This window comes from Podarcis liolepis (genome assembly GCF_965112155.1).
Source record: "Podarcis liolepis genome assembly, chromosome: 13".
NCBI classification, from domain to species: Eukaryota; Metazoa; Chordata; class Lepidosauria; order Squamata; family Lacertidae; genus Podarcis; species Podarcis liolepis.
In genome coordinates, this window is record NC_139573.1 from 58104452 (window position 1) to 58128946 (window position 24495).

At 48.6% G+C, this 24495-nt stretch overlaps 1 protein-coding gene and 4 long non-coding RNA genes across 11 annotated transcripts in view; 3 read left to right on the top strand and 2 right to left on the bottom strand.

Moving 5' to 3' along the window:
* The window catches only part of ANKRD13A (ankyrin repeat domain 13A), a 47449-nt gene extending 41034 nt beyond the window's left edge, over positions 1–6415 (top strand). For 5 of the 7 annotated variants that reach the window (XM_083470943.1, XM_083470945.1, XM_083470944.1 and 2 more), the window contains 3 exons: positions 1003–1154; positions 2137–2204; positions 4623–6415. In XM_083470943.1, the coding sequence (XP_083327069.1) occupies positions 1003–1154; positions 2137–2204; positions 4623–4812 (410 nt within the window). In that variant the 3' untranslated portion in view covers positions 4813–6415. Of the gene's footprint in view, positions 1–451; positions 760–1002; positions 1155–2136; positions 2205–4622 lie in introns of those variants that run through there. The other 2 variants (XM_083470946.1, XM_083470949.1) reach the window with 2 other exon arrangements.
* Positions 6416–10972: 4557 nt separating this feature from the next.
* On the bottom strand, positions 10973–16521 carry LOC310691279. The gene is made up of 2 exons (XR_014518443.1): positions 15273–16521; positions 10973–14987 (listed from the first exon to the last, which is right to left on the bottom strand). It is a non-coding gene; the product is annotated as an uncharacterized lncRNA (long non-coding RNA).
* A 1887-nt stretch (positions 16522–18408) lies between these two features.
* Positions 18409–20571, bottom strand: LOC310691996. Its single transcript, XR_014518638.1, has 2 exons — positions 20450–20571; positions 18409–18803 (listed from the first exon to the last, which is right to left on the bottom strand). It is a non-coding gene; the product is annotated as an uncharacterized lncRNA (long non-coding RNA).
* Positions 20572–21537: 966 nt separating this feature from the next.
* LOC310691278 overlaps positions 21538–24495 on the top strand; it is a 125658-nt gene continuing 122700 nt past the window's right edge. The window contains exon 1 of the long non-coding RNA XR_014518442.1: positions 21538–22641. This is a non-coding gene — a long non-coding RNA (uncharacterized lncRNA). The remainder of the gene's footprint in view (positions 22642–24495) is intronic.
* On the top strand, positions 23308–23551 carry LOC310691740. The gene is made up of 2 exons (XR_014518550.1): positions 23308–23401; positions 23438–23551. It is a non-coding gene; the product is annotated as an uncharacterized lncRNA (long non-coding RNA).

Consider the following 24495-nt stretch of genomic DNA (forward strand, 5'->3'; position numbering starts at 1 on the left):
ATTTTTATATATTTAAAATCCACTTTTCACCTGAGATCATCTCCCAAAGCATTGTGCAACAGAGGGATAGATAGTGCATCTTCCCCAATGTGTGGTCCTCTAGGTGTTTATGGATCCCTTACTATGTTCACTGCACAACAAATTAAAATGTTCAACGTAATAACGCACCCTTCACAAACTGGTTGCAAACTCCACCTTCCATCAGCCCCAGCCAATATGGCCAGCAGTCAGAGATGGCAAGAGTCCAGCAACATCTGGAGAGCCACCATGTTGCGGACATCTCTCCTATTTTCTGATTTCTCATGGGGTGTACCACTGGATAGACCAGTTCAGTGGCCCTATTATTTGATTCTGCACTACTGTTAAATAGAGCAGTGGACATTGTATGCTCACCTGGTTGCCATGATAGAGTTGAAAAGGTGTTCCCTGCTTTCCCTATTTTTCGTTCAAGATATGTCCAGAGCCCTGGAGCTTTGCATACTGATGGTGCCGTGCTCCCAAGCTCCTAATGGCCATTCCCAGAAGCTTCATATAGATACTGGATAGCAGTGGATACCAAATAGTGCCCTGTGGAGTTGAAGAGCACTCCTCCAGTGTTTCTGCACCTTCTGCAGTCGTCCACTCCCCTTGATATCCATGCCACAGAAGCTATCTAGGAAGATGCCGCAGTCAGCGGTATTGAAGGTTGCTGAGAGATCAAGGAACGGTCCCTCTCCTGACATGGGCCATCCACCAGGGCAACCAAGGCTGATTCCATCCAGGGTTTTAATGGGGGACACCCAGGACTGACCCTGGGGCATCCTTTGTGCCAAGCAGGTGCCCATCGTCAGCATCTTCACCCTTGGGCTAAACCATTTTTCACCCTAAGAGAGAATTACATCCTTAAGCCAGCAAGCCAAATGAAATAATACTGCTACACCTCTGCTTTCTGCTTTCTGGGCTCTCTGCCAATCCCTGGGGTTAATGCTTGGTGTCCTTTTTCCCCCCACATGGCTACTCCAGCCTCTGCCTTTGTGGTCGACCAGTCCGTCTTTGAGATCCCTAAATCCTATCACATTCAGGACGATGGCAGGAATGTCCAGGTGCAGGATGAAGACAACGAGATCATGCAGTTTGCTATCCAGCAGAGCCTGATGGAGTCTGGCCAGAACAGAGTGAGCCCCTCTTGCTCAGGGATCTTTTCCCATTCCCTTACCTCACACCCCTGGCCAACTTCTCATGAGCTTGGACGGCCTTGCTGAGCTTTGCCCCTGCTCTTTTCTCACGCTGCAGAAGGGGCCACCTGAGGAGGCGGAGCTGGGGCAGCAGCATAATGGGAGAATTCTTGTGTGAAATAATCAGAGCACAGGAAAGGCCAGGGGATCGGGCAAATGGGGTCTTCAGACGATGCATGTGAAGCATGTTCCCCAACCTCCAAGGAAGGAGAGTCCACCACTTTCTGAGGGAGTCTGTTGCATCCTGGGAATGCAACAATGCATGTCAAAAAGAACTCAAGAAGCTGCTTTATACTGAGACCACTGGTCTCTCCTGGAGATGGAGAACCTGTGGCCCTCTGGATGTTGCAGGACCACCACTCCCATTGGCCATGCTAGCGGTGGATGATGGGACCTGGCATTCAACACTTTCTGGTGGGCCACAGGTTCCTCATCACTGGCCTACACTGACTGGCAGCCACTCTGGTTTCAGTCAGGTCTCCTTCCCCAGCCCTGTCTGCGATGTCAGGGATAAAACCCAGAACCCTCTGCATGTCAAATATGAGCTCTGCCACTGAGCTGAGGGCAGTATTAGATCTCCATTTTAGGAGAGATCCACCAAGCTCCTTCATGTGTTTGATTTTTGGCAACCACTGGAGACTTTAAAAAACCCACAGCAAAACCACTGAGGCTTTCATGTTTAATGTTGCTACTTTTAAGGATTGTTTGGCTTCTGAATTAACATGCTAGTTTAATGCTAGTTTTTAGTTTTTTAGATTGGTTTGTTCTGAGTTTTTGTAAGTCACTTTAATACATCCAATAGAAAAGTGGGTTAGAAAAGATATCAATGGTATTAAACCCCCAGCACCAGCCACTTCTGCATGATGTGTGAGTGTGCGTCTCAAATTGTCACTGGTATTAACTGCTCTGGTGTCTTTCTCAGGAGGCTTTGGGACCAGACTTGAATGGGGCTGTCTCTTACTCACAGGACCTCAACCTTCAGTATCAAAGGTAATGTTCCTTCTTGCTAAACATGAGGAGTTACTCACCACCAGGTGCTAGGAAGCTGAGCCCCATCCAGGGTTTACTGTAGAGCAGGGAGGAGGAACCAGAGGAATCTGTTATTAAACTCCAGCTCCCATCATCCCTGACCACGTCGTCCTGACTGGATCTGATGGGAGTTGGATTCCCAGCAACAGCTGGAGAGCTCCAGGTGTTCCCCAGCCCTGGCTTGGAGCATCTGTTCCTAGTGACAGTATCTCATGCTCCCTTGCCTGGCCTTCCCATGCAGGAGCTCCCATCTCCCAGGGGTTTCTGGTGGGAGAGGGATGGAATACGTGGAAAGTGCAGGAGTAGAGCAGGGCTGCTAAGTGCTTTTCACCAACTCTGCTGCAGCTGCTCATAGCAGGGGTGGGTGGCCCTTTCGAAGTTGGGGACCACATTCCCTTGTGGGAAGGTGATCAGAGGCCACATATCAACAACCCTGAGTGGACCCAAAGCAAGAAGTGTGTGGGACAGCCCTGGTTCATTCATCCACCCATTCTCTCTCTCTCTCTCTCTCTCTCTCTCTCTCTTTTTCTCTCTCTCTCATTCACCACCTGCCCATCATTAGTTGATTCCCCCCCTTTCTAGGCCTTGGAGGGACCACGTAAAAGGAGGGGGCATTATGGTCTTTGTTGAGGCTGAGCCTGTCATCACTCCTTTTCTGTGTATCTTCTGCCTTTTCTGGTTGTGGGTGGGAGACTTTTATGACCACCCGAAGCGCCTGCTGGATCAAGCCAAGGGGGACCCATCTAGTCCAGCACCCTGTCCTCAGGGTGGCCCACCAGATGCCTGCGGGAAACCAGCAAGCAGGACCTGAACCAAAGAGCAGGGCACCTCTCCCTCTTGTGGCTTCCAGCAACTGGTGTTCAGAAGTGTAGCTGCCTCACCTCCAGCCGTGGTGGCAGAGCAGAGCCATCCTGGCCAGTGGCGGCCGATAGCCTTCTAACCCTTGTTTAAAGCCATTCTGGCCTTCTTTCCTTCCATGAAAATTGAGTATGTGAGAGGGAGAAACACAAAAGTCGCCCACAAAGGGCGGTGGGGAGGATGAATATACATCCTAAGCACCTGCGCATCATTCGGCTGGTCCAGTTAAGTTCCCTGCAAACACTGACCTGGGAGGGGGTGTGGAGGCATAGCGGCTTCCTGGCAAGACCCAGGCATGGCTGACTGACCGAACCCAAAGGGTGCTCATCAATGGTTCCTCTTCATCCTGGAGAAGAGTGACTAGTGGGGTGCCACAGGGTTCTGTCTTGGGCCCGGTCTTATTCAACATCTTTATCAACGACTTGGATGATGGACTCAAGGGCATCCTGATCAAATTTGCAGATGACACCAAACTGGGAGGGGTGGCTAACACCCCAGAGGACAGGATCACACTTCAAAACGACCTTGACAGATTAGAGAACTGGGCAAAAACAAACAAGATGAATTTTAACAGGGAGAAATGTAAAGTATTGCACTTGGGCAAAAGAAAATGAGAGGCACAAATACAAGATGGGTGACACCGGGCTTGAGAGCAGTACATGTGAAAAGGATCTAGGAGTCTTGGTTGACCACAAACTTGACATGAGCCAACAGTGTGACGCGGCAGCTAAAAAAGCCAATGCAATTCTGGGCTGCATCAATAGGAGTATAACATCTAGATCAAGGGAAGTAATAGTGCCACTGTATTCTGCTCTGGTCAGACCTCACCTGGAGTACTGTGTCCAGTTCTGGGCACCACAGTTCAAGAAGGACACTGACAAACTGGAACATGTCCAGAGGAGGGCAACCAAAATGGTCAAAGGCCTGGAAACGATGCCTTATGAGGAACGGCTAAGGGAGCTGGGCATGTTTAGACTGGAGAAGAGGAGGTTAATGGGTGATATGATAGCCATGTTCAAATATATAAAAGGATGTCACATAGAGGAGGGAGAAAGGTTGTTTTCTGCTGCTCCAGAGAAGCGGACACGGAGCAGTGGATCCAAACTACAAGAAAGAAGATTCCACCTAAACATTAGGAAGAACTTCCTGACAGTAAGAGCTGTTTGACAGTGGAATTTGCTGCCAAGGAGTGTGGTGGAGTCTCCTTTGGAGGTCTTTAAGCAGAGGCTTGACATCCATATGTCAGGAGTGCTCTGATGGTGTTTCCTGCTTGGCAGGGGGTTGGACTCGATGGCCCTTGTGGTCTCTTCCAACTCTATGATTCTATGATTTCCTTGCTGTGGCTCTAGCTCTCACAGCTGTTCCAGCAGGTCCTTGATGCCTCTGCTCGGGAGCGTTGCTCTCCATGCATTGGGGGGTGGGGGGCTTTGCCCCAGAAAGCCAGGGGGTGTTAGGAAAGCAGGCTCTGTGTTGGGCAGCTGGTTAAAAGTGTTTCACTCCATCTCTCTTCCTCTCCCCCAGGGCTTTGCAGGAAAGCTTCTTGGCTACTCCAGCCTCCGCCTCTCTGCAGGAATCTTCCAGTTTCGATCGGGACCTGCGCCTGGCTATGGAGCTTTCCGTTCGTGAGCAGCAGGACCTGGAGCGGCAGCGGCAGCAGGAGGAGGAGGCAGAGCTGCAGCGAGCTCTCCAGCGCTCCCTCCTTGACAAATAGGCAGGCAGGCGGAGCTCCCGCAACCCTCTCTCTCTGTCTCTCAAAGCAAAAGGAAGAGCCTCATCCTTTCTCAGTGCTTGAGAAGCACATGGGCTCAGCTGCCCAGGGCTGGCTGCACCTTGCGCCAGGCTACAAATGTCCTTTGTGGGGACAATTTGCGGCAGATCTACAGGAGCCGTCCCCACCTCTCAAGCTTCATTCTCCTTTTGTGTGCTCTGAACTTTGGACTTAAAAGACGAACTCCTTGGGCTGCCTTCAACTTTTTTCTGAAAGGGGGGGGGCACTTTGGCTAGTGTCCAGCACTGCAGGGAACTTGCCCTGTTTGAGGAAGGTTTGTGTGAGCATCATTTCATTGCTGGTCAAAGACGCAGCAAGTCCTCCAGGTTGTCTTTGAATCCAGCGAACAGCAGCCACTGTCTGTTGGGGACAGTGCCATGAGCATCCTGGCACCTTAACCTGGCACCCTCCAGGTATGGGGAAGGATGCTCTAGGCATAATGCCCTATTTCCTTCCAGCCTTTAACACTATCTCAACCCCAGCTGTTTGCTACTCCAGTGGGCACAAGACCTTTTGTCCCACACAAGTGCTTTATAAGGGTTTTTGTGTGTATAGGAGTGTTTGGGGTTTTTAAAAAAAGAAAAAAGGGAATTGAGGGAAACTTAACTCAGTACCCAATGCCCCATATTAAAAGGGAGAAAGGGACTGCTGTAAAGCAGGTTCTCTAGACCAAAAGGGAAACTCATGTTGCTTTCTTATAGTGCATATTATCTCCCTTTCCTCTAGAAAGTGCATTTTTGTCTGTTTTAAGATTAGTACAGTTCTTAAAGCAGGTGCCATGGGGAATAGGAGCAGCATAGGAGTAAATTTTGCCTGTTTTTCTGTTGCCTGCAGACCATGTTGCCTTAGCTAGCAATAAACACAGGGGAGGGGGCTGGGGGTCAGGGCGAGGCAGCAGTGCCACCACCTCCTCCCTCTCCAGAGGCACAGAGGGGCTGGGTAGCAAGCAAAGAGGTGAGCTGGCTCCACCTCCTTCAAACGTTGTTTCAGAAACTGGCAGGAGGGAAGCAAATGTGAAGCCACACCACAGGAAGTCCCTCAGAGCAGCAGCCTTTGCCAAGGCAGTGCCGTCCAACTATTTGGTAGTACCACTCCTGGGGGGGAGTGGGGAGCTAGCCAGCAGAGCTGTGGGATGCTTTGGCTAATGGGGGGGGGGGTCATCCAAAACATTGGAGGGCACAGGCTGGGAAAGGCTGCCTTGTGTTGGTTGGCAGACACGTCCCTGGGCTTTCAGGTGCCTCAGACCAGCTGCAGGGCTAATCTTTGCTCACCTCCCCTGGGGGGGGGGCAGCCTCTCCAAATGTACCAGTTGCAAGTTTTGCCTGACTTTATTTAATCTTCACTCTTAACTGAATCTGTCTCAAGGCCCCGAAGGGAAGGGAATCTCTATAAAGCACTCCAGAAGAAAGGTAGTTGCAATTTCTGGGTGTGCTATGACGGGGCAAGCCAGGGGGTGGGTGGACAACTCTGGGATTGTCGTTGTGACCAGGCCAGAAATATGCAGCTAAGTTTCACATGAAAATAAAAGGAATCCTTTTGAAGAGGGCCTTGTTGGGTATTGTGGATTCTTTCAGTGCTTGCAAGGAGGTAACTGGGAATCAGCCCTCTTGCTACAAGCCTTTTCTTGTTTTGTTCTGGGACATTTGTGGCAAGCGGACTGTCCTCTCTGTGTCATTGTGCCAGTGGCCCATTGAGTCCAGGATAATGTAAATTATCTCCTCGCCAGAGCCCTTCTTGCAGCTCTCAGAAAGTTAGCTTGCTGTTGTTGAGCTGATGGCCAAAGTAAAAACACACCAATTGGCAGGAATGTTAGCTTACCCCTTTTAGTAATTCAGATCTTGCCCTTTTATAGAGCTTCAAAGGCAGGAGACTGCAATACATGAGAGGCTTCCTAGAAAAAGATGGTCTTTATTTAAACCTTTGTTCATAGAGTATTGCTTCTTAATACCACTGCAGGCTTAAAAGCAACTTATCTTGCTCAGCAGGCACCTGTAAGTATAACAGACCTCCCCCTTTAGAATAGTTTTCTTGTCTATCCCGAAGTTTAAACCAAAATCAATGCTCCTAATTCCTTGCTTGATCCTTGCATCTTCTTGCAACCCCAAAGGAAGGGGCACAAGACACCCTTCAGTCACTCTGTGCTGATCAAAGACAGATAAAAGTCTGCAGGAATAAGCCTGACATTTGAGTAGCTTCACACTGCTAAACCTACAATGTCAGCTGGCCCTCCAATAATAATAATAATAATAATAATAATTTATTATTTATACCCCGCCCATCTGGCTGGGCCTCCCCAGCCACTCTGGGCGGCTTCCATAAAAACCAAAAATACAATAAAATATCACACGTTAAAAACTTCCCTGAACAGGGCTGCCTTAAGATGTCTCCTGAATGTCAGGTAGTTGTTTATCGCCTTGACATCTGCTGGAAGGGTGTTCCACAGGGCGGGCGCCACTACCGAGAAGGCCCTCTGCCTGGTTCCCTGTAGCTTTGCTTCTCGCAATGAGGGAACCGCCAGAAGGCCCTCGGCGCTGGACCTCAGCGTCCGGGCAGAATGATGGGGGTGGAGACGCTCCTTCAGGTATACTGGACCGAGGCCGTTTAGGGCTTTAAAGGTCAGCACCAACACTCTGAATTGTGCTCGGAAACGTACTGGGAGCCAATGCAGGTCTTTCAAGACCGGTGTTATATGGTCTCGGCGGCCGCTCCCAGTCACCAGTCTAGCTGCCGCATTCTGGATTAGTTGTAGTTTCCGAGTCACCTTCAAAGGTAGCCCCACGTAGAGTGCATTGCAGTAGTCCAAGCGGGAGATTACAAGAGCATGCACCACTCTGGCGAGACAGTCCGCAGGCAGATAGGGTCTCAGCCTACGTACCAGATGGAGCTGGTAAACAGCTGCCCTGGACACAGATTTGACCTGTGCCTCCATGGACAGCTGTGAGTCCAAAATGACTCCCAGGCTGCGCACCTGGTCCTTCAGGGGCACAGTTACCCCATTCAGGACCAGGGAATCCTCCACACCTGCCCGCCTTCTGTCCCCCAAGAACAGTACTTCTGTCTTGTCAGGATTCAACCTCAATCTGTTAGCCGCCATCCATCCTCCAACCGCCTCCAGACACTCACACAGGACCTTCACCGCCTTCACTGGTTCTGATTTAAAAGAGAGGTAGAGCTGGGTATCATCCGCTTACTGATGAACACCCAGCCCAAACCTCCTGATGATCTCTCCCAGCGGCCGCATGTAGATGTTGAAAAGCATGGGGGAGAGGACAGAACCCTGAGGCACCCCACAAGTGAGAGCCCAGGGGTCTGAACACTCATCCCCCACCACCACTTTCTGAACACGGCCCAGGAGGAAGGAGCGGAACCACGGTATAACAGTGCCCCCAGCTCCCAGCCCCTCAAGACGGTCCAGAAGGATGCTATGGTCGATGGTATCGAACGCCGCTGAGAGATCCAGCAGAACTAGGAAACAGCTCTCACCTTTGTCCCTAGCCCGCCGGAGATCATCAACCAGTGCGACCAAGGCAGTTTCAGTCCCATGATGAGGCCTGAATCCCGACTGGAAGGGATCCAAATGGTCCGCTTCTTCCAGGCGTGCCTGGAGTTGTTCGGCAACCGCTCGCTCAATCACCTTGCCCAGGAATGGAAGATTTGAGACTGGGCGATAGTTGGCCATCGTGGCCGCATCTAAAGATGGTTTTTTAAGAAGCGGTTTAATAACCGCCTCTTTCAGCGGGTCTGGGAAGGCTCCCTCACGGAGGGAAGCATTCACCACCCCACGAAGCCCATCGCCCAGCCCTTCCCGGCTTGCTTTTATTAGCCAGGATGGGCAAGGATCCAGGAGACAGGTGGTTGGTTTCACTCGTCCAAGCAGCCTGTCCACATCCTCGGAGGTAACAGATTGGAATTGATCCCACTCAACTTGACCAGACAGAACTCTTGCACTCTCCCGCCCCGGCCCTGCTCCCACGGTGGAGTCTACTTCTTCCCGAATCTGAGCGATTTTATCTGCAAAAAACTTTGCAAAATCATTGCAGGAGAACATGTGGCCCGTACTGGGCCCCGATGTTGCAGGTGGTTCCGCTAAATTGTGAACCACCTGAAAAAGTCTCCTGCTGCTGTTTTCTGCAGATGCAATAGAGGCGGTGAAGAAATTCTTCTTCGCCGTCGCTATCGCCACTTGGTAGGCTCGACGTTGAGCTCTAACCTGTGTCCGGTCAGATTCGGAATGAGTTCTCCGCCACCGGCGCTCTAGCCGTCTCAACGATTGTTTCATTGCCCTCAGATCCGTGGAAAACCACGGGGCTATCCGGGCTCCATGCAATCGGAGAGGGCGCTTCGGAGCCAAACAGTCAATAGCCCTGGTTAACTCCACATTCCAGCGGGCCACCAGGGAATCAGCTGAAAGGCTATCAACATGGGATAAAGCATCCCCTACCACTCTCTGGAAACCATTTGGATCCATTAAGTGGCGGGGGCGGACCATCCGAATTGGTCCCACCTCCCTGCAGAGGGGATGGGTCGCAGAGAAGTCCAGTTGCACCAGGAAGTGATCTGACCATGGCACTTCTTTCGTTTCGCTTTTACTTAGTGTCAGATCACCAACATCCATAGAGGTAAACACCAGGTCCAAGGCATGTCCACGGCTATGGGTTGGGCCAGACTTATTCAGGGACAGCCCCATGGAGGCCATGCTTTCCACGAAGTCCCGAGCGGCCCCTTGTAAGGTCGTGTCGGCATGGATGTTAAAATCCCCTAGGACGACCAAGCTAGGTGTCTCCAGGAGAACATCCGCCACGACCTGAAGCAGCTCGGGCAGGGAATCCTTGGCGCAGCGGGGAGGTCGGTACACCAAAAGGAATCCTGTACTGCCCCTATTGCCCAACTTCCAGAACATGCACTCAGAAAACTGGGTCTTCCCAATAGGACGCCTGGTGCAAACTAATGACTTCCTAAAAATCACTGCAACCCCCCCTCCCCGCCCACATGACCTGGGTTGCTGTGCGTAAGAGAAACCTGGTGGACACGCAGCGGCAAGAACAGGCCCATCTGCTTCATCCAACCAAGTCTCTGTTACACAAGCTAGGTCAAATCCTCCATCCATGATCAAGTCATGGATGGCAGTGGTCTTATGAATCATTGACCTGGCATTGCACAGCAGCACCTTCAGGTCATGTCGGTATCCCTTGCTGATTCTAGTATCCATCCGGTCAGGACCAGACCCGGAGGCAGGGATAGTCCTCAGACAACGACTAAACCTGCCTCCTCTGTAATGACATGGTCTGGTCTTAGCGTAACTCCTCCTCCTACCCGTGATCACTGAGATCGGTTGTCCCAGTGCATCCCCCCCTGTGGAACATGCCCCAGCCATTTTGTGGGCTGGGGCCCACTCCCCGGCAGCCCTGACCCCTCCCCCTAAAAACAAAATAACACCTTAAACAAACAAACAAAACCAATAAAACAATACAAACAAAAAATATAAAATTACAAAAACATCAAAATAAAAAAATAATAATTCCCCAAGCCCAACCAAACATCAATCCCACCCCCCACATACAAAAAACCCAGAAAAATTTTTTTAAAACATTTTAAAAACACTCTGTGCCTCTCCGGCAGTAACAACTGTCCTAGTGAGGCCTGTCAGGCACCTTAAACGGTGTAGACATTCTGTGACATTTAGCAAGTCAGTGGATCCTTCGCTCTTTTGATGCAGTGTGGCACTTAGTTGGGTCCAGAGAGACAAGCCACTTTCACATTCAGCACTTTGTTTGCATGTGCTTGTAATATAATGCATTAATAAGCCCTTGCAAAGCAGCTTTCATAAATAAATGTCTTGAGCAGGCTGCTTTAATACAGCATAATCTGAATAGCATCTTATTTGCTACATAATATGTTCCATTTTGGGGATCATGCAGGGATGCTTGAAAATATTTGGGCAATATCATGGCTGACAGAACCTCATTATCTCTCAGCCATGATCCTGTGCTGCCCAAATAATAGAAACAGCAGTGACTGCCTTGAAAGATGCAAGGATTGCAAAAGGCCAAGCCCTTTACATCACAATCAGTCTAGAAAATATGTGAACCGCAATAGTCAGGAATTTGTTGTGTGAAGCCACAATTTTTTTTACTGCACAGTGAAGCAATTGGAGTTACATTTCCAGCTCAGAAGTACCTGAACTACAGCTGCAGGCTCATAGTCACAATGAAGGGAAAGAGGCGGAGGCAGAATTCTCATTTTGAAAGTGACATTTAGGTTCAAATCAGTTAAACAAAAATAAATACAATGGCAAAATTAACCCTTTGTTAAGTATAAAATATATACACCAGGAAAATCAAGTTTGTATGTAAAACAAAAAACGAAACCACATCTGCACCAACAAAAACTTGTGTGCATTTTTTTTCAGTGTGAACACCCTCAACTAGCTTATTCCATTGCATCTTCCAACCTCTTGACTCCTTGAAGAAATGGTTGTGCTAAGATACACAAAAAAGCCACAATCCAAGCACCTATGAAGAGGCAGAGCTGCACTTTGCTTGCAAAGGAAAGTCCAAAGGTTTGGATGTGTCTCCATGGCAGAGTGTGTGACTCTGCATGCTCAGCATGGAAGCTGGATCATGACTGCTGTTCTCCATTAATGCTGTTTTGTGCATTTGCTAGGACAGGGGGAGTTCGCACTTGCAGCCTTACCAGTTTCTCTGGTTAAAGTATGCACAGTTCAATCTACTCCCCAGTGATGTATGGAGAAGCCAGTACATCAACAGGTGTTCCCTACTCTTCACATCATCATCATCATCATCATCATTTATAGGCTGCCCATCTAACTAGGTTGCCCCAGCCACTCTGAGTAGCTTTTTCATTCATGGTGTAAAATGCTGGCACATGCATCTGTGCATGACAACTCACAGTAGAAGTTATCCTACTGTCTGGAGAAAATGGAGCAAGCAAAGTAGCCTTTCATTCAGTGCATAATGTGTAGTAAGAGAGGCTTGTATCTCACTGGGATCCTGTTGGGGAGCGAGAGCACTTTCCTGAGGAATTTGTTCTGCACTATTTCTAAGGCTTTGTTAGCCTTTGGGTCCATGCCCCATATCGCTATTCCATACAGCATCTGGGAAACCACTTCGCTGGCAAAGATTTTCAACACAGCTTCTAGTAACTGGCCACCCACCCACCGTAAAATAGAATTTCATTAATGCCCCACAAGCATTCTGTGCTTTGAGTTTCGTAGCCTCAACGTGCCCCTTCCATGACAGCATCTCAGTGAAGAGAACTCCCAGATATCTGAAGGAGCATGTTTGCTCCAGATTCTGCTGATCCATTTTCCATTTGGATCTGGAACTACGCTTCCCAAAGACCATAATTTTGGTCTTGGAGTAATCATTATCATTATATGATAATATATTTCAGTATGTCAATCTCTGGTAAATGGCACCTTGTACCTTTGAATAGCACTGCAAAAACCAGTTACTGGCACTAAATAAAAATATAGAAACGTCAACTGTTTAAATCAAGGCCACCTCACATGCTGTTAAACATAATTGTATAGGCCTAGGTACTTTAAGTGTAAAGTATTAAAGCTACTTTCTGTAAAAATAAATAAATCACTGTGTGGCCATGGGTATAGAATTGCTAAGAATAAGGTCACACCAAAATAGAAAAAAGGGTATTACATATAGTTGAAATACATATGAAAATTTGCAGGTTAGATTAAAATCTGGGAACCTTTTTTCTATTGTTGATAGCTGTTAATGGTTCTGTACTTAACTATTGTTTCTTTGTAAGTAGCCCCTGGGGCAAAGATTTAGGGCAACTTACATTTTTACACAAAGCCCACAAAGGGGTAGTTCTCACTGCAGTTTCCTCAATGGCTCCCAATTTTACCTAAAGAAATTTGAATAAAGTTCCATGTGCAGGGCATAGCTTTGTCACCTCTTGGTTTAAACCTCATTTTTCTTTTCTTTTCAACTAACATAGCCTCTGTACATGCACAGGGTTCATGATTCAGCAATCTATTATACCATTTAAAGTGTTACATCCCCTGACTAAATTACCATTGGAATAAAGCCATGATTGGCTTTTCTTACTAGGGACTCAAGGAAGGGGTAGATGTAAGAGACCAAATTCCCAAGGGCTGAAAACTTGTTTAGTCAGTTTAAAATCCATTTTCCCAGTTTGATGTCCTAAGACATTTCTGATACATATGCTTTCCTGTTTCTTGCTGCTTAGGAAGCAGGCTTATAAATCTTAAACTTTACACAGATCAGAATTTCACCATTCAGACAACCCAACAACTCAACTTTTCCACCGAAAGCCAGTAATAAAAGTTTGGTCAAATTAAATTCCTAATCAAGTCTCAGCACTAATTGATGATGTTTCCTGCATTAAACAGACATGTCTGCACCCCAGGCAAAGAAAATTGGGAGCTACACGCCTTCTTTATCTACAGGAGTTAGGGGTACAGATCGCTTTTCAAAAATGTGGATTGTTATTATTTTGTGTCATCACCCCCCCCATCATTAGCAGAACAATCGACCGCCCTCTTGTGTTTGAGTGAAAATGGCCAGTCATGGTTCATAAGATTTTTAATATCCTGTCATTTCAGCCTTACCATTAGCAGATCAAATTTTCTGCCCTTTATTTGCAGGAAAAAATGATCAAAGCTCATTTCACCTAATTATGAATTTGTATGTGCTTTAAAGAGGGACGTGGGTGGCGCTGTGGGTTAAACCAGAGCCTAGGACTTGCCGATCAGAAGGTCAGCGGTTTGAATCCCCGCAACGGGGTGAGCTCCTGTTGCTCGGTCCCTGCTCCTGCCAACCTAGCAGTTCAAAAGCACGTCAAAGTGCAAGTAGATGAATAGGTACTGCTCTGGCAGGAAGGTAAACGGCATTTCCGTGCACTACTATGGTTCGCCAGAAGCGGCTTAGAATCATAGAATTTGAATAGACCACAAGGGCCATCGAGTCCAACCCCCTGCCAAGCAGGAAACACCATCAGAGCACTCCTGACAGATGGTTGTCAAGCCTCTGCTTAAAGACCTCCAAAGTAGGAGACTCCACCACACTCCTTGGCAGCAAATTCCACTGTCAAACAGCTCTTACTGTCAGGAAGTTCTTCCTAATGTTTAGGTGGAATCTTCTTTCTTGTAGTTTGGATCCATTGCTCCGTGTCCGCTTCTCTAGAGCAGCAGAAAACAACCTTTCTCCCTCCTCTATGTGACATCCTTTTATATATTTGAACATGGCTATCATATCACCCCTTAACCTCCTCTTCTCTGGCTTAGTCATGCTGGCCACATGACCCGGAAGCTGTACGCCGGCTCCCTCAACCAATAAAGCGAGATGAGCGCCGCAACCCCAGAGTCGTCTGCGACTGGACCTAATGGTCAGGGATCCCTTTACCTTTATGTGCTTTAAACTTTGGATGGACTCTAGCATATTTGAAGTCTGATTTAAATAACAGACAAAATGGTGAAAACCCCTAGATATGCACTCAAATGCTTGGTATCACCAGCTCTGCTTCAAAACATCACCACTTTCACCTCCCACTTCTTAAAACTATTCCAAACTCTGAAAACCAATCCTTCCATCTTTCTATACCAAAGAGCAAAGCTCAGCTGAATTTCAGCCCATCACCCCACCCCACCCTACCCCCACCATAACTTCACTCTCCAATGCTTGCAGACACATTCCTTATCCTTCCTTCTAATTACCTCTAGCATCTTCACATTACACACAACATACAATCCACCACTGAACTACTCTTCCACATAGCCATCGATTTGTATGGTTGGAAGGGACCCTGGGGTCATCCAGTCCAACCCACTGAAATACAGGGATCTTAGCACCATTACCTCCCTTTTGCAACAAGATTTGTACTACCAAAAAGACACACACACTTATGTACACAGGCATGACTGGAGAGGGACATACAATCACGCCCCTATGTTCATCCAATTAAATTAGTTATTTTTAAACTAAAAAAAATTAATGTTTCTGTAGCTCACATTTCAGAACTGCCAATGGTGAATGACACAATGTAACTGGATTAAAAAAAATCATTATTCATTATGTACACTGGCAATATCACAGCTTGACTTATTACAGTGGTGCCTCGCAAGACGAAAAGAATCCGTTCTGTGATTCTCTTCGTTTAGCGGTTTTTTCGTAAGCAAGCCCATTGACGGATTAGTGGATTATCTGCTGATCGGATCAGCTAATAAGCGGCTTAGCGGCTTAGAAAGGGGGGGAGGAAAACCCCCCCGCAGGAACTCGCAAGACATTTTCGTCTTGCGAAGCCAGCCCATAGGAGATTCGTTTTGCGAAGCACCTCCAAAACGGAAAACTCTTTCGTCTAGCGAGTTTTCCGTCTTGCGAGGCACCACTATATTTATTTACAAATTTTAATGTGGGTTGTAAAACTGGTTCTTACATTAGTTTACAGTTTGTGGAGAATATTCTTACCTCACATCACTACTCTTAAGATTTCACAATTCTCTTTCTTTTAAGTCACACCAGTCCCATCACGTGGCAGAAGAAAACAGGAAGAACTTTCTGGTGGTAAAAGATGTTTGGCAGTGGAACAGACTCCCGGAAGGTGGTAGACTCTCCTTCTTTAGATGATTTTAAGCAGAGGTTGGGTGGCCAACTGCCAGTGCTTCTTTAACTGTGATTCCTGCATTTCAGGAAATTAGACTTCCAGCACTACAACTCCATGAAAACTGAAGCCTTTGCTTGCTACCCTATAGAGCCTGTTTCCTAAAAACAGGCCAGATAATTTTGGGACCTAGCCTGTTTGCTGCTCCTTATTTGTACTCCAAAACAACTTAAATGGGTCTTGCTGAAGTTTAATTTGCTACTAGCTTAGTTCAGGTAGGTAGCTGTGTTGGTTTGATGCAGTCAAAATATATATAAAAAATAAAAAATTGTCCAGTAGCACCTTAGAGAACAACTAAGTTTGTTCTTGGTATAAGCTTTCGTGTGCATGCACACTTCTTCAGATACACTGAAACAGAAGTCACCAGACCCTTCTATATAGTGGGAGGGTGCGGTGGAGGTTTTCTCAGAAGGGTTGTAGGAGATGGGTGATTTGCCATACCCATTGAGTCACCAGCTTAGTGTTAAGCTCTGTGTTTTCTGATGCAGAGAAGTGATGCTAACTGATTGAAACCTGGAAGCCCAGGAAGCTGCCTTTATGCCATGGCCCAACGGTCCATCTAGTTCTGGACTGTCTGCACTGACTGGCAGAGGCTCCCAGGGTTTCTGGCAGGGGGCAATTCCCAGCCCTACCTGAAGAGGTGGGGTTTGCACCTGGCTGGGACCTTTTGCATGCATAAGCAAATACCATGTGACTAAGCTAGACCTCTTCCCAGAGGCTTAGGACAGTGACTAATGGATCACTCAAACTAGAATGGATTAAGTTGTGTTATTGGTAAGTAGAACCTTTCTGCAAAATGATACAAGATGAGCCCTCTGTGCTGGCCAACCAGAAAGGGACTGGGGTGGGGAATCAGTCCTTCTCCAGATGTTAAAAAGGTAAAGGTACCCCTGCCCGTACGGGCCAGTCGTGACCGACTCTGGGGTTGCGTGCTCATCTCGCTTAAGAGGCCGGGAGCCAGCGCTGTTCGCAGACACTTCCGGATCACGTGGCCAGTGTGACGAAGCTGCTCTGGCGAGCCAGCGCAGCACACGAAAACGCCGTTTACCTTCCCGCTATAAAGCGGTACCTATTTATCTACTTGCAGTTAGGGGTGCTTTCGAACTGCTAGGTGGGCAGGAGCTGGGACCGAACGATGGGAGCTCACCCCGCCGCGGGGATTCGAACCGCTGACCATACGATCGGCAAGTCCTAGGCTCTGAGGTTTTACCCACAGCGCCACCCGCGTCCCTTTCATAGAATCATAGAATCATAGAGTTGGAAGAGACCACAAGGGCCATCGAGTCCAACCCCCTGCCAAGCAGGAAACACCATCAGAGCACTCCTGACATATGGTTGTCAAGCCTCTGCTTAAAGACCTCCAAAGTAGGAGACTCCACCACATTCCTTGGCAGCAAATTCCACTGTCGAACAGCTCTTACTGTCAGGAAGTTCTTCCTAATGTTTAGGTGGAATCTTCTTTCTTGTAGTTTGGATCCATTGCTCCGTGTCCGCTTCTCTGGAGCAGCAGAAAACAACCTTTCTCCCTCCTCTATGTGACATCCTTTTATATATTTGAACATGGCTATCATATCACCCCTTAACCTCCTCTTCTCCAGGCTAAACATGCCCAGCTCCCTTAGCCGTTCCTCATAAGGCATCGTTTCCAGGCCTTTGACCATTTTGGTTGCCCTCCTCTGGACACGTTCCAGTTTGTCAGTGTCCTTCTTGAATTGTGGTGCCCAGAACTGGACACAGTACTCCAGGTGTGGTCTGACCAGAGCAGAATACAGTGGCACTATTACTTCCCTTGATCTAGATGCTATACTCCTATTGATGCAGCCCAGAATTGCATTGGCTTTTTTAGCTGCCGCGTCACACTGTTGGCTCATGTCAAGTTTGTGGTCAACCAAGACTCCTAGATCCTTTTCACATGTACTGCTCTCAAGCCAGGTGTCACCCATCTTGTATTTGTGCCTCTCATTTTTTTTGCCCAAGTGCAATACTTTACATTTCTCCCTGTTAAAATTCATCTTGTTTGTTTTTGCCCAGTTCTCTAATCTGTCAAGGTCGTTTTGAAGTGTGATCCTGTCCTCTGGGGTGTTAGCCACCCCTCCCAGTTTGGTGTCATCTGCAAATTTGATCAGGATGCCCTTGAGTCCATCATCCAAGTCGTTGATAAAGATGTTGAATAAGACCGGGCCCAAGACAGAACCCTGTGGCACCCCACTAGTCACTCTTCTCCAGGATGAAGAGGAACCATTGATGAGCACCCTTTGGGTTCGGTCAGTCAGCCAGTTACAAATCCACTGAGTGGTAGCATAGTCAAGACCGCATTTTACCAGCTTCTTTACAAGAATATCATGGGGCACCTTGTCAAATGCCTTGCTGAAATCAAGGTAGGCTACATCCACTGCGTTCCCTTCATCTACCAGGCTTGTAATTCTGTCAAAAAACGAGATCAGGTTAGTCTGACATGACTTATTTTTCAGAAATCCATGCTGACTATTGGTGATAGTCAGATGTTATTGGGCTACAATTCCTAGCCTCCCCAATCATTGGTCCTGCTGGCTGGGCTAGGTTCCCCATCCCTGTTTGAGAAGCTCCCCCAACAAAGCAGAGAGTGACTTCAATGCCCCACAGTGCAACTAACATGTTTCAAGTGCATCTGAGAGATGCAGTCTTCCCACACACCTGAAGAAGTGCAAATAGTGATGGAAAATAGAAATAGTGGGGAGGAGTTCACAATGTTTTGTCAGCAAGAATATTACAGACAACAGTTTGGGGTGGTGGGAGCCTCTGGTTCATACACACAAAGAAACAATTTTCATAAAATGCTGCCTTTCTTTCCCAGTTCAAAATATGCTCTGCATTTTTGAAAGTCCAGGAGTGCCCAACTGAAAACAACCAGGGTGGTTTTTTAAATGCTCTGTTAAGTCACAAATCCCTGTGGCGCAAATGCATGCAAACACACACACACACACACACACACACACACACGGAACAGCAACTGGAGCAATCAGACCAAGAGCAAAACAACTTTTACATGGAAGATGGAAGGAAGCACAGCCCCCTTCAGCGTGCCCAGAAGCTGGTCGGGCATGAAGATGAAGTGTATATCAGAGCACATGGCCCACGTTGGTGTTGGGAGCTGGGTCTCCCCTCCAGCCACCAGCTTCCAGCCCTCCTGAAGATGCTGCTCCTGGGCTACCGCCGGCGAATGGGCTTGTACACACACACAGACAGCAGGATCATGGCGACGAGCAGGATGCCAAAGACACTTCCCATCAGAACTGCAAGAGAAAGGAAGAGCGAGAGCCTGGCTGATAAGGCATGGAGGAGGGCAGCCAGGGACTGATTCTGTCTACAGGGCACGCTGCTCTCTCTTCAAGAGCAGGAGCTGGGAGACACAGGGTGCAGTTACAGGCTGGGAATAGGACTTGGGAGAAATCAGGGTTCAAATCTCCACTCGACCGTGAAGCTCCCTAAAGGTAAAGGGACCCCTGACCGTTAAGTCCAGTCGCAGATGACTCTGGGGTTGCGGCGCTCATCTCGCTTTATTGATCATGTGGCCAGCATGACTAAGCCACTTCTGGCGAACCAGAGCAGCGCATTGAAACGCCGTTTACCTTCCCGCCGGAGTGGTACCTATTTATTTACTTGCACTTTGATGTGCTTTCGAACTGCTAGGTTGGCAGGAGCAGGGACCGAGCAACGGGAGCTCACCCCGTCGTGGGGATTCGAACCGTCAACCTTCTGATCGGCAAGCCCTAGGCTCTGTGGTTTAGAGTAGACCACAGCACCTAGGAGCCCTCAAAGGCCAATCACTCACAGTGCCTTCCAACCCTCGCTACCAATTCCTCCCATTTTCAGAATTCCTTGGACTCTTGCTCTCATCCTTGGGCACAACAAGAACCAGTGCTCCTACTGAGCATCTGCTAGAGCAGAAACAGGAAACCTGTAGCCCTCCAGATTCTCTTGGACTCTGCCAGGGGCTGTCAATGGGGAAATTCCAGTCTGCAATCCTTGCTGGCCCCATCCTGGCTGCAAGTAAATGCAGCTGGGCCAGGAACTGCCTGGCAGGGTGAGGAGAAAGTGCTGGGAGCCCCAGCTTGGCTGGGAAAAGAAACAGCCAAATGACCAGCAACCTGATTGTGGGGATTCTCAGACGCATAATGAGGAACACATTTGGAAGTCTTCTTCACAGGATAGGAGGAATAGTACAACTTATTACTGATGCAACTTTCTGACAGTGAGGTGTAAATCTCAGCACATTTAAGTCACAATTGGACTGGGAGGCAAAACAATTCAAGAAAGGAAGCTCAGTGCTGAGAGCCAGCCCAGGAGGCACCAAGGCCTCTGAATGCCAGTTGCCAGGAGGAGAGAAAAGGGCTCTGGCGCTCCGGTCTCACTTGCCACTTTCCCCCTGTGAGAACAGGACGCTGGCCTGGATGGGTCACTCGCCTGATCCAGCAGGCTCCTCTGGCATTAAAAAAAAGGCATGCAGGGTCCACAGAGTCTGTCTTTTCCATGGCTTTTAACCGCCCCCCCCCCCCGCAGCATAGGCGGGGTGTCCCAGAGGCCATCTAGTCTACCCCAGGCAGGGGCTACCTCCTCCTTCCCTGGCCCCGGCTGCTAAGGGCAAACCAGTTCCTCCTGCCAGCCCTTGGCTAGAGAAGGTCCTTGGCCCTGCAAGGAGAAATGAGCCAGGAATCACAGGGATGGAAGTGGGGAGGGAGCCAAAGCCCCCCCCCCCCCAGTTCCGGGGCTCCCTTTCCGGGGGGGCGAACCTGCAAGGGGGGCGCGGAGTGATGGGCTTGGGACAGGCGAGGGAGGCGGAGGCCTGGAGGGGTGGAAGGCGGGTGCAGGGCCGCGGGACCCAGGCGTCCGAGGAGGGTGCCCTCTCTCCCCCGGGGACCCAGGCGTCCGGCCTCCTCACCCAGGTTCTGCGTCTGGAGCACGGCGTAGGGCCGGCTGTTCCCTGGCGGGGCCGCCTCGGCCTGGTCCCGCAGCGCGTCTCCGCCGCCCGCCCGCAGCAGCAGCAGCAGCAGCCCCGCCGCCCGCCAGCCGCCGCCGCGCCGCCCCATCCTCGCCCGGCCCTTCCTTCGCCCTCCTCGGCAGCCCCGCCCGCCAAATCCCCGGAGCTCCACCCGGTGTCTTCTGCACGTGTGGATGCGGCCAAGTTGCCGGCACGTCTTAGCCCAAGCTGCTTCGAACGGCAACCTGGCCGCCGCTGGGCCCCGCAAGGCCCCGCTCTGCCCGGGCGAGTCAGCGAGGGGGTCGCCAAGCGGCCCAACGAAAGGTTGCGCCTGGACACGTGGTCTTTAGGACCCCGGGGTCCCCTCCAGCTCCCCTCCCTAGCATTGCATGCTGGGAGTGGTAGTCTCCATTCTCGGGTGCCGCTGGATTCTCTGGAGAGGCGTCCGGGCATAAAGAGGGAGGAAAGTGGAACCTTGGCCGCGCGATTCCCGGCGTCCCTGCTCGGAAGGAAACCCACTGAATTCAAGGGGAGTTACTCCCAAGTGTGCATAGGACTGTAGCCTAAATGCAAATAACCTAAGCAGGCTTCAAAACCATGGGTCAGTCAATGCGGCTTTTAATCTCCTGCTCTTTTTATTGCATTTTAATCAATGTTATCTCCTTTTACCCGTTACCTCCTTGCCTTGAAGAAGTGTGCATGCACACGAAAGCTCATACCAAGAACTAACTTAGTTGGTCTTTAAGGTGCTACTGGAAGGAATTTTTTTATTTGGAAAAGGCAGCAAGCTACAGATCTTTCCTAGAAATAAAACGAGAACGATACAGTCCCCAGCTTTGAAGAATTCGGATTTTCATAGGTTTGAATCTCACTCATTTCCTAGCTGTTTTTGTTTATAACCAGATATTCTACAAGTCTGTGCATTTTGCAAAAGTTTCCTTTCTTTTCCGACAGCACTTTCTGAATGGAGTTGGCACCCAGCCATTTCCATTTCCAGAGGGCTAGTAGCCACACCAGTCCCTTACAGCAAAAACGACAGTCTTGTGGCACCTCAAAGGCTAACAAATTTATTATCGCGGCATAAATGTTTTGTGGACTTCACAGGACACAGTTGTGACCCAGCATCTCTCTGAAAGGAACCACAGTGCAAATACATTCTCAGAGTAACCCCTTCCTCACCTCACCTCCCCAAAACAAATAAATTGGTAAATTGGGGAATACAAGAGGGTATTAAATACAAGAGAATTAAAATCCACAGTGCTTCCAGCTGCGTACAATAAAATAAGATGGTCTCCAAGTCAAAGGACACTGGTGACATCCAGATATTGGAAATACGTTTATCATAGAACAAATGTAGGGTTGCCAACTTTTGATTACAGTACTGTATTTTCTGATCCCTGAACCTGTAGACAGAGATCTAATTGAGGGTGATTCTCTCCACTCTAAGAACAGCTTATTTCCCCCAAGTCAAACGAAAGTAAGGCAGAGCTCTTTATCAGGGAGAAAGCAGCAAGAGCCTTTGAAGATGATCCAAGTCAGGAACATGCGGTGGAAATTATTTGACAGCCTAGAATTGGTTCTAGAGGAGATAGCCTCGTGGGAAATTACACAACAGAGGTTCCTGTTCCTTTAAAACAGGGCTGAAAACTTCCTAAACACATTTTTCTGCCGCTCCCCACTCCACTGATTCTGGTATTGTCTGCAACAAGAAAATACTTAGCCCTAGGACTAGGGTGCGGGAGCCCTGCATCCTGGTTGTGGGGCACACCACCCTCTCCCCAGTCAGCAGATCAATCACTGGATGAGTGGAGATCATGAGCGGAGAGGAGGTCTGTGTTGGTGTGCATATGAGAGGGGTGTGTTGGCTGCACCCAGTTTTGGCCACACCCACTGCTGGAGTGTGGCCCCCAGAGGGTTAAGGTAAAGGTAAAGGGACCCCTGACCATTAGGTCCAGTCGTGGCCTACTCTGGGGTTGCGGCACTCATCTCGCTTTATTGGCCGAGGGAGCTGGCGTTGAGCTGCTGGGTCATGTGGCCAGCATGACTAAGCCGCTTCTGGCAAACCAGAGCAGCGCACGGAAACGCCGTTTACCTTCCCGCTGGAGCGGTACCTATTTATCTACTTGCACTTTGACGTGCTTTCGAACTGCGAGGTTGGCAGGAGCAGGGACCGAACAACAGGAGCTCACCCTGTCGCGGGGATTCGAACCGCCAACCTTCTGATCAGCAAGTCCTAGGCTCTGTGGTTTAACCCACAGCACCACCCGCGTCCCCCCCAGAGGGTTAGCCAAGGACAAATGTGGCCCTCCGGCAGGGCTGGATTTAGGTTTGATGAGGCCCTAAGCTACTGTAGGTAATGGGGCCCTATATATAGCAGGCAGGGCCCATTACTTACGTCATAGGAGCCTACACAACACAAAAACTGTTGCTGTATGTAAGTTTTATTTTATTTGTTTTTTATCTTATATTTTGAAAATGTACATCCAGTTGTTTTTTCCTTTAAATTTTTTGGGGGCCCCCAAGAGAGTGGGGCCCTAAGCCAAAGTTTGTTTAGCTTATACGTAAATCTGGCACTGCCCTCCGGGTAAGACAGCCTAGTCCGTGAGTAGAATGGAAAATTGGAATAAGAATTTTTTTTTTAATTTGGCACTGAAGCGGGAAGGTCTAAACAGGAAGTCTGCCTTCCGCTTTTTGTAAATAAATTGAAGCAAAGACATGGCAAGCTAGAGCTTAGAAAATCGTTCGTAAAGGATCAATTTTCATCATTTAAAATTACTGAACCCCCCTTGGAAGCAGGAGAAGAGGTGGGGACTTTTTCTGGGCTGATTAAACTTGCAGAAGACAAGCAAAGAAAAGCAATTCTCCACCGTCCTGAACCTGGGAGCGGGGTGTCAGGACAGACGTCTTCGGGAAGTTCATTGACTACAGACAAACGTCTTTGACAGATAGTTAAAAGAAGAGAAACATATTGATTCCATTGTTCCCCTTCGCATCTAAAAGGAAGAAAATATTGACAAAATATCTGAAAAAGGAAACTTTGTTGTTAGATTTGCTTTAAAGAGAGAGAGAGAGAGAGAGAGAGAGAGATGAATACAAATAGAAGCTTTTTCCCCTAGAGGGAGCTTGTGAAACTGTTATTAAATTCGAACTGGGGAGCTTTGCAGCTGCAATAGATTAAGATCGTGGGAACAGACTCTGACCTTCAACAACAATGTACTCGGAGGCTCTGGTGTTGGCCTTTTGTAAGACAAGTGCTTTATTGGAACAGTTACATGAGAAGATGGATTTGATGACTGTTGGGATCAGAAAGTTTGGACAGGCAGTGGGCACTTATATAGAACCCACTCAGGATTTAACTCAGGAGTGTGCTTTGACAGATCAGATGAGGGAGGAGGTTGTGGCTGGACCTAGTGAGGCAGAGATGGAGGGAACTGTGGCCCAGCAGGAACATGAGTTGTTGGACTTGACGAATGAACCTGGAGAAAGCCAGATTTGGAGAGACAGTTCTGTTTGGTTTGGAGATGGGGGGCTGGATAGACCCCCCTATGCAGGGATGTTTTGACCTTTCAAGTCTGGCTTTGGGCCGGGAGGTGTTCGGACTTGGGAGGGACTTTGAAACATGCTTTTAAATACCACATGGAGTTCAGTGTTGACTTTGGAAAAGGGGTTGATCTGTCGAGAAGGGACAAAAACATTGTCAAGCTGGAGTCTCCCCGAGTGAAAGGAACAGAAGACAAAGTAAAGCACAGGTATAAATATGAAGAAGATCTGCGGATGGGACATGGAAGAGATCCAAGGGCCTCGGATATAAGGTTACCAGGTTGATGGACTAGATGGATGGGATAGAAAGGACTGACAAAACCCGAGACCAGGAGAAAGAGACGTTGGATGAAGATTGGAAGAAAGTTTTAAATAATTTATTTAGGAAAATCTTGTAAAAGTAAAGAGTATTAGAAAAATGTTGGAATGAAATTATTTGGCTTTAGCAGAAATGTTAAAAACAATTA